Raw genomic sequence first — 18,112 nt, forward strand, 5'->3', positions numbered from 1 at the left:
GTGCAGTGAATATCAGCGCTATGTGGCCAGAAGTGTGATAATATAATTTATTTTGTGTAATAAACAACTGCAAGAATAGATGATTACAACAAATAGATCACTAATACATAAAAGTAATACATAGATGAATAATGATGATGAGTTATGATGCGTAATCATGGGAACAAGCGGGTTTACAAACAGGAGCAGCTGATTAGCATTAGAAAAGCTGAAATAATACCTCAACTGAAGCCAATTGTACTAAATGCACTAAATGTGCACTGTTACAAGAATATTTTTCTTTCTATTGTTTTCTATTATTTTAAGTTAAGCAGGACAGAGTTCTTTTAAAGAAAGATTTACTTATATTCTCAAAAGTTAAGCATGACAGGCTTCTGTTTAAGAAAGAGACCTGTTTTACTGTGTTAATGTTGTCATTTTGAGCTAAAAATAAATGGCTAAATGATCATTTGTTTCACATGTGTTCATATCACAAAGAATAGAATATGCATCTACTTAAATCAACTTCAAGTCAAATGGTTAAAAAAATAATTTCACACACAAAAAAAGAGCTAGAAAATTCACCACACTGGGAAGGGTGAAGACAACTGGGTCGCCCGGCCCTGGCCACGAGGTGTCCCTTATTTGTTTTTCAGGGAGTTGGCAACCCTAGTCACGGTTGAGCAGCTCACAAATCTGCTGTGTGACGCTGTCACGTCAGTACGGACCAGGGAAAGTTTCCAAAACCTTGCTGAATGTGTACCAAGAAGAATTAAGGAAGTCCTGAAGGTAAAACAGGGTCCAACTCAGTACTAGCAACGTGTACACAGTGAGTGTTTCTTACTTGTAGCACAACAGTTTGCAATATAGCATAAAGTACAGGAACAACAAAGTGATTCAAACTGATTATAAATCTATGATGAAACGGTCTGTGGATATATTGATACGTTTTTTCACATTTATGCCAGACGTAGAGCAGAAGACACACACACAGACACACACACATATCCGCATCTCCCTTACCCCGCGGAGTTCAGCAGATGGAGCCCGCACACCAGCAGCACACACGCGGATGAAAGTGAGACTTCAAGCTGGTTTTATCAGCAGTTTCAACACCGACAGACGAACTCGGTGAGGAGGAGACAGATAAATAGAAAGCAGTGCGTGCACACTCGCTTTCTCTTACATAAGTTGATTACCGAGACATTTCGGAGCGCGGAGGTGATGTTATACTGTACGTACGGACGTACGGCTTAGACAGCGGCGCGCGCTCACGGCTGGAGCTGTCGCTTTTGATATTTTTACCTCGCGCAGTCAGATAACTGTCACAATAACGGAGGAAAAACCCCGGCGAAGATGACGAGGATAGGCTGTTGGACTGTGCTTACGTTCGCCCGACTTGGTGTAGCTGCCTCGTAACGGGATTTTTACTCCCACCTGCCTTTGAAAGTTTCAAATACGTCGCTTTTGAACTTCACCTCCAAAAGGTAGGCGGTGTTTACTTTCTTAAAGTGTTCTGCAAAAGTAGCTAGAAAACGTGGTAAATGTTCTAATTACTTTAAAAAAAAAAAAAAAACCCACTGTCACTTTATTACTTTCTTGTGCCGAACTACTTACTGTGTCCACACTGTTGTATTGTGAAAATGTGAATTCAATTTCAGCTCCTCTGTTTAAAAAAAACAAAACAAAAAACACTGCAACAAAATTTTTTTGACTTCAGTCCAAAATCTGCAGGTGTAAATCCTAACATGACCGTGATGGTTATACACTTCAAAAATCGCTGGTGTACAACTGTTTAAAAACTGCTTAAATTACTATCATTATTATTTTAAATAAAGTGAGTTTCCATGTCTCGAGATCATGACCCTGCTATGGAAGTATTTAACAAAGAACTGAATGTGTAACAAAAGGTGGCCCGGTAATCTAATCTGGCAGACAACATGACTATTTTAGGGCATTAAATGGGGCAAATAAGTGTGCAATTATGGCGTTAAGGCCTCATTGTGAGTGTAGAATTTCCTGTTGGATCTATATCTGCCCATAGCTGACAAACTCCACTGCTCATTCACTACTAGGAAACAAATGTTTGGTTGTATGATGGACTGTGGGCTGATGTGCTTTAATATGAGAGAAGTTGTGGAATAAGAAAACAGTTCAATCCCACCCAAGCCCCTTCAATCCAGGGAAAATAAAAGCACACCCACATATACACACCCACAGCAGCCATGCTGGTGTAATGGTGTCATGTGTCCAGGTTTGCTCCCTCTCTCACCACGGGATGAGGTCATAGCCTTTAGTGCTGTTACAGAGATACAGTTACATTAGTTTAATGTGGGCCGTGCCAGAGGAATCGACACCACCTACACCCCGCGGCCCCTTTCTGTTGCCTTTTAGATTTCTCTGCTCGCATCTATGTCCCTTTGTGTTTACAAAAGTGTATCCCTGAATAAAGACTTTGATCATATTGTATTTACCAGGCCTTGCTGTTAGCTTATCACCTTACCTAAACTATTCCCTTTGGCCCACAGGCTGTGGCAGCACATGGGTTAGTCACTATGACTAGGCCTTCTATGGCAGAGAGAACAAAAAGAAAAGATGATTCACGCTTACAATGCTGATGTAGAAATTGTGTTACTGTCTGCCTATGGTAAACCGAGGCCTTTCGCAGTCAACTTAACTTTAGCTTTTTCTCACACAGCAAACATGAACTGACAGTGACACTTTGGTCTAAGTAGCCTATCTGTGGTGGGGGCTGAAATCAGTCAGTGTTGTTTTGTTTGGTTTTGCAGCATGAAGCCCAGTTTCACTTTGCATTGGGGGTCATAGAAATAAATGGTGGTTTAAAACATACTAAATCACTGTATTTATTTATTTAACCTAGCGATTAACCAGTTGGTTTGGCTCATCTTATAGGGGACGCTAGTCGTCATAGACTTGATTCCCACAAACCCAGTGGGACATACAGTATAACAGGAACCATTGGTCTTAATGAAAGCCTGATTTGAAGAGCCCAAGATCATGTGTTTGATTATCAAAGTAGATGTGGATACATTTTCTCTTGAATTCCTAATTGGTTCATTCATGTTGAGATGATGCGATAGAGATCTATCACACAGAACAAAGGAACTGTTGTTTTCCAGTTGTTTCTTTTCTTTTCGTGAATTATACGCACTGGATAGATTATCATGGTAGTCGCCAGTTTATTTTCATTGTCAACCAGCAAATAATTTATGGTCTAAATGGGAGCTGTAGTATTGATTTTATCGAGCAGAGATCATAAACTGACCATGTAAATGTTTTATTTTCGCTTTGCATGCTGCATTGATGACTAAGTTGACCAGTTAGGGATCTTCCACCACCAGCATTATTCACGTCTTTCCAGTATATTTCGTCAGTGGTTTAAAAACAGTTGAGCAAACACTGATAGAGAACCTTTTTCTGACCCCTCTTGATTGGAAATAAACTCATACATTTATAGTAAGAGGCACAACAAAGACATATTTAGTGATAGGGTCATCATCCAGTATCCATTTTGGGTGTCTCTTTGTCCTTTGTAGGGTAGTTATGGAGGAGAATATTAACCTTTTCCCAGGACAGATAACCTTTAAAAGTCCCGAGTGTTTTCCCTGTGTGAGCTCTGACAATAGGGACAGTGTTCTGGGCTGGCCAGAGCCCCAGATCACATTTCCTGTTCCTGATTTAAAATCAGCTCAGCTGACTACTGATACACTCTGCTCCTCAAAAAAAACCAGTAACAGGACCATCACCCTGTTGTTTATCATGTGAACTCGTGTTTTTGTTTGTGAGAGAGAACGGGCATAAAATGAAGCGTAATAGGGAAATCAAAGTTCAATCAAAGACCGTGAGCAGCAGCAAAAAGCTAGATTGTACCAGAAGACAGTAAGCTTATTCTTACTAACTGCAGGGTGTATTTGAAACAAAGAAGCCCTTCAGTGTACATAGTCTTCTTATTAGTGTGCAATAACAGTCAGCGATACATAGTATACCACAGACACACGAGCGAATTAGAGTAGGAAGTCAATATGAGAACCTGTTTTCTCAGTCAAATCAGCCTTATGCCAGGTGCTGGCTTTTACAGGAAAAAAAAGATGTTTGCCTATATTTCTGCATGTGTGGGCGTGTAAAGGCCACGATCCGTCACATAACATCTGGTAATATCTGGATTACAGAGTAGGATGAATGTCTGTGGGTGGAGATGGGTTGTGCAGACTATTGATCTGAATCAGACTATGCTCAGATGATCAGTCACTGAAGTACTTTCTTTTGAAGTACGTAAAGCAAGTCAGTCGGTGCTCCCATCAGGTCAAACAGTGGTTCATGCCTTCATTTGCATGATTAAGGGCAGAGTTATGTAAACATGTGTGTAGACATGTGTGTGCCAACACCTTTCAGAGCTTTAAAGCCTCATTAGGACTGAGTGAGAGGTACATCGTGCATGTGCGCATTTGTGTGTGTCCCGTGTGTGTCCTCAGGCAAATTTCGGACTCATCCCAGCCAAAAGTTATCTCTTTTTTCCCCCTCTTCCAAAAAACAATGACCTCTTGGAGGTCTTGGAAGAGAAATAATGAAACCATTTCAACAATTGTCTGTCTGTGAGACGTCGAGTTGGAGAATCACACTATGGGAGTTATATCCTCCCATTTGCAGCGAACTGCTGACCCCTCACCTTTTCCACCCCAGTTCAGCAACACATCATCACTAAGAAAAGTCTTATGTTATGGTGGAGTGTTGAAGGAACAGTCGCCAAAGCAGCACTGATGGCCATGACAGAAAGACGCGCTCACATATTTGCATCTGCTTTGTGTCCTGTTGAAGTTAAGTTAAGTTTGCCAGGGTTTAAAGAGCAAACCAAATCACAGTAAGAGGAGTTAAGCCTGTTCAGTTTCTCAATCAGTAGCTATGCCTTAGGGGTGCTTAAAAAGTGAGCACGGGCTGTTTTAAATATCTGTGTCGAGCCGCACAGCATGACAACGCTTGACAACCACACAACAATGGCATTAATCCCACCCATGATGCCAAATGGCTAATCGTCACTCCTTCTGCTGTACTACTGATTCCAGATGTTTCCACCAACTCAGTTTTGTGGGCATGTTTGAATAATTACACACATCTCATTATGAAACATATGCCAAAGACATACAGACATACATTGCAGATATTTCAACATGTTTTCCTTGGATTGAGTTATTGAATGTATAGTTGTATGGTTCCAGTTTCCTACATTTTTCATCATTTTCTATCATAGTAGGACTGAATACCCTCATCTTTGGGATTTAATTTAAATTAACTGCTGTAGCTTCTTGGAAATCTCAATGTTGACATGACAGCTAACAAAAACCAAACAACTGATCAACTAATCTAGAAATACACACAACAGCAAATTTATTTACTGCAAGCAAACTTCATTCACTAATAAATACCAATTATTGAACTTAAATCACAATAAGAGATACCTGAACTTATTTCTGTCCTATAAGACATCTATTTATTTCATATTTTGGCGTTTGTCTTGCAAAAGCTGCCAACTGTTCATACAATGAACCAATATTTTCAATCTGCTGATAATGTTTGGACATTTACTCAGAAATCACATTAAATCTATCAATAGGACTGATATAATTCAAATTAGGTTGAAGCTACTGACAGCAGGGATGCGTATTCTGGACTTTATAAATTTGTGCCGTCCAAACTTTTCTCCCCCTACATGAACTTAAAGTTTTATCAGTTATCACAGAGTTCAAGTGGGAAAACTGCACGTGGTGGGTATAATTGATAGCTGATGAAAAATAGCAGTAGCCAGAAAGAAGCATCAACATTGTGCTTAGAAATCATCACCTGTGTATTTTGACTTTTGTTGCCATGATGCCAGGTCTCTCATGGAAATGAGATTTTTAATTTCAATGAGATTTTTTTTTACCTGGATAAATAAAGGACTAATAAAATCTAGTCCGAACATTCACAATAAAATCAAAGATAAAACTAACCACAGAGATTTGTGGGTTCTGCCTTTAGCATTGAGTCGATGTTCCATGCGACAACGTCCACAGCTAATACTGTGATCACAGTTTCGCCTATCTCTAAAGGGAAAATTCTTGATATTGCCCAAGACATATGCTCATGTGACAAATCATCTTTCGGCCTAACTGAGATCCAGACGCACGAACGCCACAGATACACAGAAACATTTGTGGGCAGATGAGAATGCTATTAATACACACATAAGCACACACAGCCTCTCTCACACACACATGACACACACTCATTAAAGCAAGTGGTGCGATGCTATTAATATGTGGAGAAACCGGCACTGTCCTCAATCACATGCACTTGCTTGATTACACACAATAACACAAGTGTTAAATGACAGGTGACACTAAAAATAAACTGGCACGGTTACATATGCTGAAACTTGCTCAGAGAGCCACAGTGTTCCTTCAGCAGAAACAAATGGGCACTATTAATACACTTAATACACCAACACAAGCACTATTAGCCGTGTATGCACCCTCAACTGTCACACAAGCAGACTCTTCTTATGCAAACACAAAGACCTGCTGTGTACACTCAAAAGAAACAACTGCAAGCTATTAATATCTTAGGGTGCATAGGATGGACAAACACACACACACACACACACACAATGAACACATAAGGAGATTGATACTCCAGCTGCTCGGAAGTGGGGGACAGAATGTGTGCAGCAGCTGTGGATTCCTATGAACGTAAGGAAGAGGAAGGGAGGCAGTGGAGGGTGGAGGGATAGGTGGCAGGAGTGGGGGCTGCTAAAGGTGTCCCGCTTGGTGGAGAAGATGTCATTTTCTTTCCATTATGAGTGCACAGGCTGGCATATTTGAGGCTTCGGTGTATTCATATATATATTTTTGTTTATTTTATTCCTTTCGATGTATTTTTCCTCTGAACTTCTGCTCTTTCTGCTTTGTTGCTCTTCTAACGAAGCATAAACCTCACGCCTGCTGCTAGTGTTTATGTATATAGTAACAGTAACTAGCACTTAACATGATGTGTGACATCCAGGCTTAACTCCATCCAATACCACTGTGGAGTTCAGGCTAAACCAGCAATAAACAAAGCACATTTTAGCCACAGCGTGAATATAAATACTACTGAGCGATATCTGTAGCTCTCTTGAGCTGCAAAGAAGCCATTCAACCAAAATAGCAGTTTCTGCTTGCCTAAATGAACCAAGAGGATGTTATGGTGAAGACTAACTTTAGAAACAGGAAGTCACTGTTTCTTTGTGAGTGTGTGCCTGTGTGTGTGCGCGAGCGTGTGCTCCAGTAAATTGTATGCGTGTGTGCAGGTGCGCGTGTGTGTGTGTCAGTGCATCAGCATGTTGCTGCAGTAGGGCCCACAGAAAGAGGATGGTGGTTGTGAAACGAATATGCTATTACAGAAACCAGAAGTTTGTCCCCTGTCTATTTTTAGCAGCACAACGCTGAAAAGAGAGACAGCGAAGCACGCACACAGATCTTATCGGCATGCACTTCTCTTTATTATAAAGTGCTCCAGATTTTTGTCTTGTAATTATGCAGCTCTTGCATTGTTTTAGGATGAGAAATAAAACATTGCGACAAATGACGATGGCTAAAAACACCTTTATTCTTGCTTTTGTCATGCCAAAACAAGTGTGTGCTGTGTATGTCTCCTCTTTTAGGCTCTGTTGGTAATATGATAGAAAGCAACCACGAGTTGCTGGAACCCTTCAGGGTCAGCATAGAAGAAACCTTAACTGTTTAGGTAACTCTTTAAATGTACATTGCGGTTACTGGGGTGTTTTTTTTTTTTCGTCGAGTCAGATAATGAGTCACGCTGTAACGCTGCCTAAAGGAACAGCTTCAGTGTCAGTACAAAAAAAAACCCACATTTGTTTGGAAATTTGGCTTTTTTAAGTTGTAAATGTTGTAAATATAATATAAATAACATTGGGGTGATGTTGAAAGTGAGTTGAAGCCAGAGATGTATGGCTGTTGCGAAATGAAAAATGTGCCACAGGTGTTTGTTTTCTGTTTAGAAGAGAGATTGGCTTCCTGATCATTTCCTCTTTCTCAGGGGAGCTCACTCGTTTGATGAGCATGTGTGTGTGTGTGTGTGCGCGCGCATGTGAGCGTGGGTGTGTGTACGTGTGTGCAAGTTTGTCTGAGTCTCCACCACCACCGCCGGCCCGCTCCTCCAGTGATTGTCTGATTTCCTTTGAAAACACACAGCCATTCTTCTTGTAATACATACTGTGCTGCAGCTACTGGTACTTCCTGTTGCACCTTTTGCTTTATTATTACAGTAGAAGCTTAAGAAAATAAGCCCCTTGAATTTTAACAGTGTTGCATAATGTTCTATTGCAAAAGGTATGAACCAGATGACAGTGGAGGGAGGCCCAGATATTTCTGATTGTCAGAGATGAAGTTTTGTCTGATGTGTCACAGATTACTTGAGTTAACTTGCAAGGTAGGATTCCAGTAAGGCACGGACGAGAAGCCTGTAAAAATGCAGGCTTCATTTTTTTTTCCTAGAGACCTTTTTGTCCCATCTTTATCTCTACTGCTGTCGTGGGTTTTAGCCGTGACACAAAAGCTCATCTGTGCGTTACAATACAGCAAATATTAAAACCCAAGGCTGTCCCTGTGAACAGAAAGTGTTATAGTGAGCTCAGAGTTCTGCTATCAAGCAGGGTAACAGAACTGAAACCATTTGGTTTAAACTGTAAAGTACTATATTGAACTTACTGAATATTAATTCCCACCCTGTATTTGTTTGTTTGTTTTTTCCTTTATGTGTTAATGAGCCACATAGCCTGCAGTCATAAGAGTGTGGGAGTGTTTCTTTCTTCAGAGGAATTCTGTCAACTCAAAATACTTTTCACACACATGATTATTTTCTTCTGAGTCAGGATTGCTGTGAGGAATGACAGCCAAACCACATTGTCTGGGCTGTCTGCAGATGTAGGGCTGTGGCTGAGAATGGAGGCCAGTTGAGAAGAACTGTGTAGCCTGTAGTTTTGTTTTGGGCTGGTTGGAGCTAATAACTGCAGCTGCTGTGGATTCTAATAGCCTAATTTCAACACACGCTGGAGGTTAAGACAGAGAAATCAGTGTTTCTGAATCTTTTAGGGTGCGTTATCAGTGTAGTAGATTTCATTGTGTGATCCTATTTGTTAAATTGACAACTCCTATAACAACTGAATAGCTGCAGTGAAAGAAGATCTTCTCACATTTTGTGACATGAGAGAAATTTGCTACTCCCTCTACTGTGCTTTCCACAAAAGTTACTCTAATTTAACACAATATACCAGTAAAGAAAGAAGGGAAAAAAATGTCCACTTACAGGACTTATGTGAGTAATATTGTGTAATATTTTAGGTTACAGTCATTCAGACATACGGGTTCAGTAAATTTCCTCATTCTTACATCCCTCCCATTGCTCTTTACCCTGGAGGGAGCAAGGTGTCTCCTTCCATACTGTATCTCTCTATGCTTTTGTATCAGTACCGAAACATTCCTCATCACGTTCATTGGTTTCATGTGTCAGTTGTATTGAAACGTAAGAACAGTATGAAGTTACCTGAGGCCATGCATTGTGAACGCTTTTGTTTGTAATCGCAAAATGTGAGACAAACTTCAGCTTGGTGCTTTCTCACTTGTAGCTATAATTAGCCTCCATGTGTGTTTTATCTTTTCCAGGTCATACCATCAGGCCCACATTGGGCCATGCATGCTATGGTTAAATGATTTGTGGCGAAAGTAAAATAAGACATGATATTTATGTTTTCGGTGGCCTTAAGAGTGCATAAATTGATCAAAACATTTTTGCGCCGCCCCCCACCGCACACACACACCTTTAAAAAGACATCTGTTTTTCATTAGGACACCGAGACCCGATTCAGATGTCTCGCTCGTGCTAATTTAGGCTTTTATTTCTTTCGCTTTTAGCAAAACCTGAAAGGGTGACGACAGATTCATGTGCCTGATCCAAACGACTTAACCGCACAACGTTAAAATACAACTTCCCACCCTGTTTCTTTCACTTCTTTTATGCATCTCCAACGCCAGCATATACAAGAATCTTTCATTTTTGTGCTTTCTGAATGTAATGTCCTCGGTATAAACCGGGAGGAGACACAAATTTGGAGCCATCCGCTGTTGCAAACCCCTTGTGCTTAAGGGAGCAGACAGAAGAAGCTTTAGTTTTGGATAATGAGCAGTTTACTTGAAGCGGGAAAACTTGAATGTGGTGATGATCTCTCTATGACAGGCAAAACTCAGAACAAGTGATGCAGATGAAGCAAGAAATGTTAAAGAGAAGCCTTCTGATTTTTCATCTGCTACCTACATAACAGTATCTATTTGCACAGTCAGCAACATAATATGTTTCTCTCTCTCTCTGCCTCTCTTTCTCCATCTTTAGTGGATGTGATCATCAGTAAGCAGGTTTCTTTGCCCGTTAATGGGAATCCACCCATGGACCTAAGTGTGACCCGCAGGTTGTTACATCCAGGCCCAGATTCGGCCATGCTGGCCCCCCGCCCTCCTTTCTTCATGGGATCCCTCACCGCTCAACATTGTGCCCAATTCTCCCAGCAGCACTTGCAGGTGAGGTCAAACTCAGATGTCAGTTCTCACCTAGTTGAGCTGGACAGTGACATAATGAAGCTTCAGCATGAATTGGACATAGCATGGATCAGTGCACTGGCTGAAATCAGCCAGTTTAAAACGTTACATTGAAAGTTTCTGTTTCTTCAAAATTCAGTGCATGGAAACAGAGACCAAATACCCTCATGACATTTTGCCCCTGTTCCAAAATTGCTACATCTGGCATTTATTTATCTGACTATAAGATAATGACCGCCTGCCACATCAGCCACAGAAAAAAGCAGCTGCTTTCACCGCAGACCTTTAACCAGGTACTGTGCAGGACTCCTCAGAAATGAGTAAGAAGCAGATTTAGGTTACTATAAACAAACCATTTTCTCGGCATTTAATTTGTTATTGACACTTGTCACAGATTAACTGACTGATGCAACACTTCAGTATCCTGTTTTTTTTCTTCTATTTTTGTAAGCTATCTTATTCGAGATGTGTGTATTTATGTGCTTGTCAGAGACTGACAGTTGCAGCTTTTGTCCTTTGCTTGTGTAGATTTTAAAAATGCATTTCTCTGTGTTTTTTCCGTCAGTATAACATCGAACAAAGGCAAAGAGAGATGAGTGAGGAGAAAAGAGAAGAGCTACATCAGCTGATTCAAAAGAGTAAAAACGAGCAGAGTGAGTCCTGTGTTTTCTGTTTTCTCCACACTGTCATGTGTTTTCATCAGTTCTTTAAGCGACCATAAGGTGGTTTACATGCTCTTCTTCTGAGTCATAGCACACTGTATGTTTTACTGAAAAAGAGGGGGATTTCCAGCAGTACTGTGAGGTATTCTCAGATTCCAGGGAAATTTGCACTCATATCAAACCAAAGTCAAACAAACAAGCTTGTTTTAGGAAAGCGTTTTTATTTTTACAATGTAGAGGAAATGAAGAGTGCAAAGAGGATCTTGGCTCTTACTTCTGAATTTTCTTGACTGCTTCATGGGAAGTTGTAATAGAAAACGGTTGTAATTAGACTATTTAAATACTAAATCACTATTATTTCTTATTGTCATCCACACTCTTGGACATATATCTACCTGCCCTTTGTCTGTGTATGATCTTTTTCTTTCTTGACAGGTGCTATAGCCAGTCCCCTGGTAAAGCAGAAACTTCGGGAACACATAATTATGAAGAGCCAGCCAACCCATGATAGAGTGACTCCCAACCACAGCAGTCCTGCCCCAGGATTCGGGTGAGAGACATCAATGATTTTTCATTGATACAAACACAAAACAAATGCAAACACAGCACACGCTCAGCAAAAACTTTATTGTGGTTACTTAAAATTGACACAGTCTGTTGTTTTGTTTTGGTCACAAGGATCCGGGTTCCTGATATGTCCCCGAAGCCTCAGCCTACACCCTGTGACCAGCGCGCCTTGAGAAGAACAGGTGAGACTCCTGCGGCTGTAGCCGTGTCCGAGATTGTGGTTCTCACCCTGAGGTTAAATTTGTAGAGGTCATGTGATTTTAAATTTTAAGTCTGCTAGACTGAAATCACCTGCAATTCTAACACTTAATGTTTAAACAACCTGTCTTCATTGTCACTGACCTGTCCAAATAATGGAAAAAGTGAGGGAGAAAAGGCGTGTCCTTTGCATTGAGATGAGAGAAACTCATTTTTACATCAGCCCTGCAGCGTCAAAGAGAGGTTGAACAGCCATAAATAAAACAAACAAAAAAAAACAATAGATACAGTGAGACACAAAGACCTGAGCGGTTATATAACTTGGTAAGGTATGTGTAAAATGAACTGCGTGAGAGTCCAGAGCAGTTCTCCATCACTGTGTGAATGAGAGCGAGCGTGGTCACGCCTTCCTCTACATTTCTCTGAGTACACGTACCATTATTTATTTGCGTTACCCTAGAACCATCAGCGCGCACACACACACACACCCTCCAGTGCTCTTGTTGGCTCTGTGACAACACAAATTTTTCTTTTATCCACTTTGAGTCAGCCACTGATTGATTACTTTATTCAGGTTTATTGGAGACTGACCAATGTATACAATGGACGTTTTGATTCTCTTGTCCAGGGCTGAGGTATTTGTTTTGTGGGGTTATGGTACAGAAATTGAGCACGTCATTATAGTGTGTGCGTTGTTGAGTCGGTGCTTTCCTGCCAGTGTAGCCGATGTATAAAGCAATGATATACCTTTCTTTACTCTTGATGAGAGCTTATGTGCCCATTTCTTCACGTGTGTGTGTGTGTGTGTGTGTGTGTGTGTGTGTGTGTGTGTGTGTGTGTGTGTGTGTGTGTGTGTGTGTGTGTGTGTGTGTGTGTGCAGTGTCTGAGCCCACACTGAAGTGGAAGTTAAAGAAACTCATCACCACAAGGCCAAACCCGCTGCAGCGAAAGATCAGTGCCCCTCCTGCAGTCAAGCACAGGACCGAAACTCTGGGTAAACTATTTACATTCACTTGGATCTCTGTCAGAGTTTTATTCTTCGGCTCTGTTAGCCGTTTCTTGTTAAAGTTTCTTTGATCTCGCCTTTCTAACCTTCCAGAAGCGCTCACCATCAGATTTCAGCACAGCTTGATCAATTTTCCATTATGGCGTAAGCAACTGATACTGATGGGCCTCATAGGTTTCTTTCCATTCTGTCGTGCAGAGTCTTCCCAGAGTGGCAGCAGCAATCCAGCATCAGGGTGCAGCTCTCCAAATGACAGCCTCCATTCAGATAATGGGTCCTTACCACTGGCTCATGAGGTAAGCCCTTTTGTATATATATAAGTACATATAGCAGGTTTTCTTGTCCTCCTTAGCATATAATGAATGCACAGTGAATCCTCAGTGAACTATTTAACCATACACAAGGTTCTCTTAAACTTTTCATTATGCATTAATTTAAACAGTACATCCAACTTCTCTCTGTTCTGAGAAGTAGAAAAATATACACTTGAAGTACTGAAATGCTTAATTCTGATCTTTTCGGTCCTCCATCTATAGCCGAATAGCCGATGTCAAAATAAATTTGTGCAGTTTTCTTTTCACTATGTTGAACATATTTATCCTTGACTTGATAGTTTTGATAGTACTGTATATATAGTACTGTATTTAACACTTTTACTACAATCAGGTTCAGGTTTAGATAAGTAGATATATTTAGAGATCAATAATATGTTAAAAATGTAACGAAAATAACCTTCCTCATTCAGTCACAGAGGCTGTTGCTGAAGGATGGTAATTTAGCTCGATTCACCGTGCCTTCCAATCCCCCTGGGATCCCCAACATCACTGCTGGACTTCCTGCACAGGTGAGCAGTGCTAGGATTTCCTCCAGAATCATTGCATACAATATTGAGGTTGTGCTGCTCCTGTTCCTGAAACTAGCACCACTTTAAAGGACACAGCTTGCATAGATAAACATTCATACTGTTGATCTATTTGTATTCAAGTGCGATATCGTTTCTGAAATAGTGCCTGCACACATGAACACTTATAGAAACTTGTGGTTTCACTTCCTTCTTGAACTGTGTGCGACTTCTATATTTTGTGAGTCTCTCTTGGTAATTTACCACCTTTTTGACTACAATAACACAGTTCAGCAGTCCATCTATGCACTGTGACAGGCTGTCAAACCCCTAAACTATCCATTAATACTTAGCTTTTCTCATTTTTAGACTACCATAAGAGGGAAATTAAATTAAATTAAATTACTAGTGATTGCTTTAGAATTTCCTGTCATCTCCTCTCGTCTTTCATTCTCTTCTCTTTCCCTAGGCTGACTTGCGAGAAGCAAGGCCATTGGCAGTATCTGGTCTCCATCAGGTTTACTTGCCTCTGGAAGAAAGCAGTCCAGCTCTTTCTCAGCGGCTACAGCCTGTGTTCATACTGGATCCACACACCAGGCTTCTGCGCCCCCAGCTTGTCTCTCGTGAGTTGTATTCCTGTTATTCCTCAATGTGCATATTGAACACACTTCCTTTGCATTGCTTACTCAATGGCAAGTCAGTGGGATGTTTGTTCACAGAGTTTATGTTTGTTTTATTTATATAATGTAAGTAAATGTATGTACATATGAATTCTAGATACAATACAACAGCAGTGCATTTTACTTTTTTGAAAAATAGCAGTCAGTAAAAATATGAAATAATGACGACGTAACACATGAATGAGTCCAGTTAAGCCTGAATATGGTGAACTTGGAAACAGAGATGAGTGGAATTTAACAAAACAACCACAGTATGACATTTGCTAAATATATATATATATTGATTGATTGTGTTATTAAAACTGGAAAGTGGGGGCTCTATAAAGAACTACATAACAGTCTGCACTTCACACTTTTTCACATTGTTTATAGTCAAACTCTTTATTAATTAATTAATTTCAACCTCTGACAGGATCTTTTGCTCTAAGCACAGAGATTTAATTACCTCTTTCCATAGTTTTTCTTTTATCCATGATTTCTGAACTGAGCCCAACAAATAAGCATTTCCTTTTCTTCTATTCCTGTAGTGAATCTCTCAGTTTCACCCTGTGAGAAATTGTGCTTCTTCTTTACTGTTATCTTAACCCAAGATTTGTTTTGTTTTTTGTTTTTAAAAAGAGCTATTGCATATGCTAATGCTGAAATAAGGCACCGACTCCGTTCATTCATGACTGATAATGGAAGAGGAAGTCGGGCTCAAAGAATGAGATATATAAAGTAGGGTAGTGTAGGCGCACAGCTCTAAAAATCTGAGTAAAAGAATATAAATAAATGTCTGCCATTCTAAGTACACATAGCTTTAGTTATGAATGGACGCTGACTTGCATCAGATCCATCCTGACTCGCTCTACTGATGCTAAAACAAGTTCAAATGACTGCATTTAAAAAGGTGTGTTTGTGAGAGGTCTCTAAGACTCTATCGAGAGAAGATCGATACCTTGTCTGTGTTGTGCTGTGTTTTTTGTTGCATCATTTTTCAAAATGGCACGAGGGCGCTCTCTGCTGTAAGTGCTGCTCTACATGCAAGCAATGCATGGCTCTCAATATTTTTCTTTTTGAGTGTTTTTAATATGAAATACAGCTGTGGAATATTTCATCCTTCTACAGTTGAATCCAATAACAATAATCGATTTAGTTTGGATTTTTTTTTTCCTGCATTCTTGTTTTTCACCTTTTCTAAAACATTACGTTTCTTCTCTTCTCCACAGTTCCTGGTTTGAGCACCATCTCTCTGCAGCAGCACCCTCACCTGTCTACTCTGTCCAGAAGAGAAGGTCACAAACCTTTGGAACGAACACGTTCAGAACCGCCACCCTACAGCCACTCACAGTTATCTCTGCAAACCAGCCATCACCCGTACATCCAGCACTCGCTGAACCAGCAGTACCACAGGAGCGGGGTGGAGAGATTCAAGCAGAATTCACACCTGAGCAAGGTGAAAGGAGGCTCATTTCTTAAGAAGTATAATCTAGTACTAACAGATTGACTAATGACCTGCACCTGCTTGGATTTCCTTTTTCATGATCAGTCTTACTGAAATATGTCTTAAAGAGAGTCCTTATTTTAAGAATTGAAAACTGTAAAAGTTCTAGCTTACGTGAGCTGGGGAAAAAAGATAGATAATAGGCTTCCTCTGACACAGATCCCATCAGAGGACATGGACCTAGAGGAGACTGGATCGGGATCAGGTTCAGGGACAGGTTCTGTGTGCGGCTCAGAGCCCGGATCAATTTGTGAGGATGACTATCGGCGGAGACAGAGCAACGCCAGCACAGACTCTGTGTACGACACAGAGTCTACTACCTCCTCCCGGGAGAGCTTGATCGAGCCCTCCTACTCTTACAATCAGGTAAAAGTCACTCTTACATGTGCACACATAGAAATTATTCTTATTTTTTTATTGCCTACTGGCGCATGAATCAGTGAATCTCTTCTAATGACCTTAATCAGTAACATATCTTATCATGAGTGCCCCTTTCTGGTCCACTAATGATTGAGTATTAGTTAGCAGGTTAGCAGACAGTATTATGATTACCATTATCTTGCATCCGTAACATAAATGAATTCTTTCGAATGGAGCGTCTTTTTGCCATCAGGAGGCACTGTTGCCTTGCTAATACAAGCAGAAGACTTTGATTTACAGTATCACTTCAGCATTCTTGGAAGAGCTCACTTTTCTTTATCAACAGTCTGTTTTAGAGAAGGAGAAATAAACACACCAAATAATAAGTCTCTTATTTGAGTTTAGCATATTGTGTATGTGACAGGTTTCCTGCAGGGAGTCTTTACTATGTGCAGCTGCTGATAAATCCTTACATATTCTTGTCTATTGTCTGTTCTTTTTTTCACCCACTGTTCTTGCAGAGGCAGGTGATCCTTAGACCAAGTCTGCAGATAGATCCGCTGGGTGTGCCATCCTTAATTTGGCCTCACCAGCCTGTCAGTCGGTCCCGGTCCTCCCCCGCCTCCACCTCCCTGCCTCCTGCTTCACATCAACCCACCACCATACCTTCCATGTCATTATCCAACCCTGCTACAGACACCCAGCTGCGCTTCACCACAGGTGAGTGACAGTTGATCAGCAACATTAAAAGAAGCATTCCAACTACCTGATGATGTAATTTGATTACAAGATATGACGATGGTATTACAACATTATTGAAGAGGGACAATATGGTCAAATGATGTGTTTCCATGTGTGTGCATTAAGGTTTAGCATATGATGGTCAGATGCAGAAGCACCAGTGTATTTGTGGGGACAACAGCCGTCACGCTGAGCATGCAGGAAGGATCCAGAGCATCTGGTCTAGACTGCATGAAAGGGGCCTAAGGAGTCAGTGTGAGGTATGGTGCACACACATTATCCTACAGATGCATACCCCATGACCATAGCATGCAGTCTAAATGTATATATCTGTATACTTCTATTTCTAGCGCATCCGCAGTAGAAAAGCAACCCTAGAAGAGCTGCAGTCAGTCCATTCAGAAAAACACGTACTTTTATTTGGCACCAACCCGCTCAACCGCCTCAAGCTGGACAGCCGCAAACTCGCTGGTAAGATCAATAACAAACGTGAAGAACACAATGACTATAGCGCAATTGTAATAGTAATAATGATAACAATATGTTCGTGTTATACATTATCCTCTGCAGGAATCCTGTCTCAACATGTTTTTTTGATGTTACCATGTGGAGGGGTTGGGGTAGGTGTTACACACACACACCTAAGCACACAAATTAAACAAGTCATTTTGGAATCTTTTCACTTATCTAATTGCAATGCTGAGCAACAAAAGCTGCATGGGAGGTTATGCCTCATTACACAGTTAAGCTAAGAAGACTACAAATTGCAATTGCTATTGTTTTTGGTTACTTTAAAATCTAAATTATATAAATGTAGGACATTGCATACATCGTTATTGCTCATGGCATATTCATCTACAATAGAGATGTGAGAAAAAGGAAAAGGAGAAGGAAAAAGATAACATAAAGACTGCATAAAAAGACTTCCAAGTGGCTGGATGTGGGGGAAACA

At 40.6% G+C, this 18,112-nt stretch overlaps 1 protein-coding gene across 1 annotated transcript in view; it reads left to right on the plus strand.

Annotated features, from left to right (window-relative positions):
• The window catches only part of LOC308402401 (histone deacetylase 7-like), a 43,435-nt gene that overhangs the window by 9,903 nt on the left and 15,420 nt on the right, over positions 1-18,112 (plus strand). Inside the window, exons 2-15 of the mRNA XM_080891213.1 lie at positions 10,420-10,604; positions 11,188-11,275; positions 11,720-11,834; positions 11,963-12,033; positions 12,930-13,043; positions 13,254-13,351; positions 13,801-13,899; positions 14,366-14,519; positions 15,785-16,011; positions 16,219-16,425; positions 16,941-17,139; positions 17,287-17,420; positions 17,511-17,631; positions 17,731-17,780. Coding sequence (XP_080747339.1) covers positions 10,420-10,604; positions 11,188-11,275; positions 11,720-11,834; positions 11,963-12,033; positions 12,930-13,043; positions 13,254-13,351; positions 13,801-13,899; positions 14,366-14,519; positions 15,785-16,011; positions 16,219-16,425; positions 16,941-17,139; positions 17,287-17,420; positions 17,511-17,631; positions 17,731-17,780 — 1,862 coding nt within the window. The remainder of the gene's footprint in view (positions 1-10,419; positions 10,605-11,187; positions 11,276-11,719; positions 11,835-11,962; positions 12,034-12,929; positions 13,044-13,253; positions 13,352-13,800; positions 13,900-14,365; positions 14,520-15,784; positions 16,012-16,218; positions 16,426-16,940; positions 17,140-17,286; positions 17,421-17,510; positions 17,632-17,730; positions 17,781-18,112) is intronic.

Source organism: Rhamphochromis sp. 'chilingali', assembly GCF_963969265.1.
Source record: "Rhamphochromis sp. 'chilingali' genome assembly, chromosome: 9".
Classification (NCBI taxonomy): Eukaryota; Metazoa; Chordata; class Actinopteri; order Cichliformes; family Cichlidae; genus Rhamphochromis; species Rhamphochromis sp. 'chilingali'.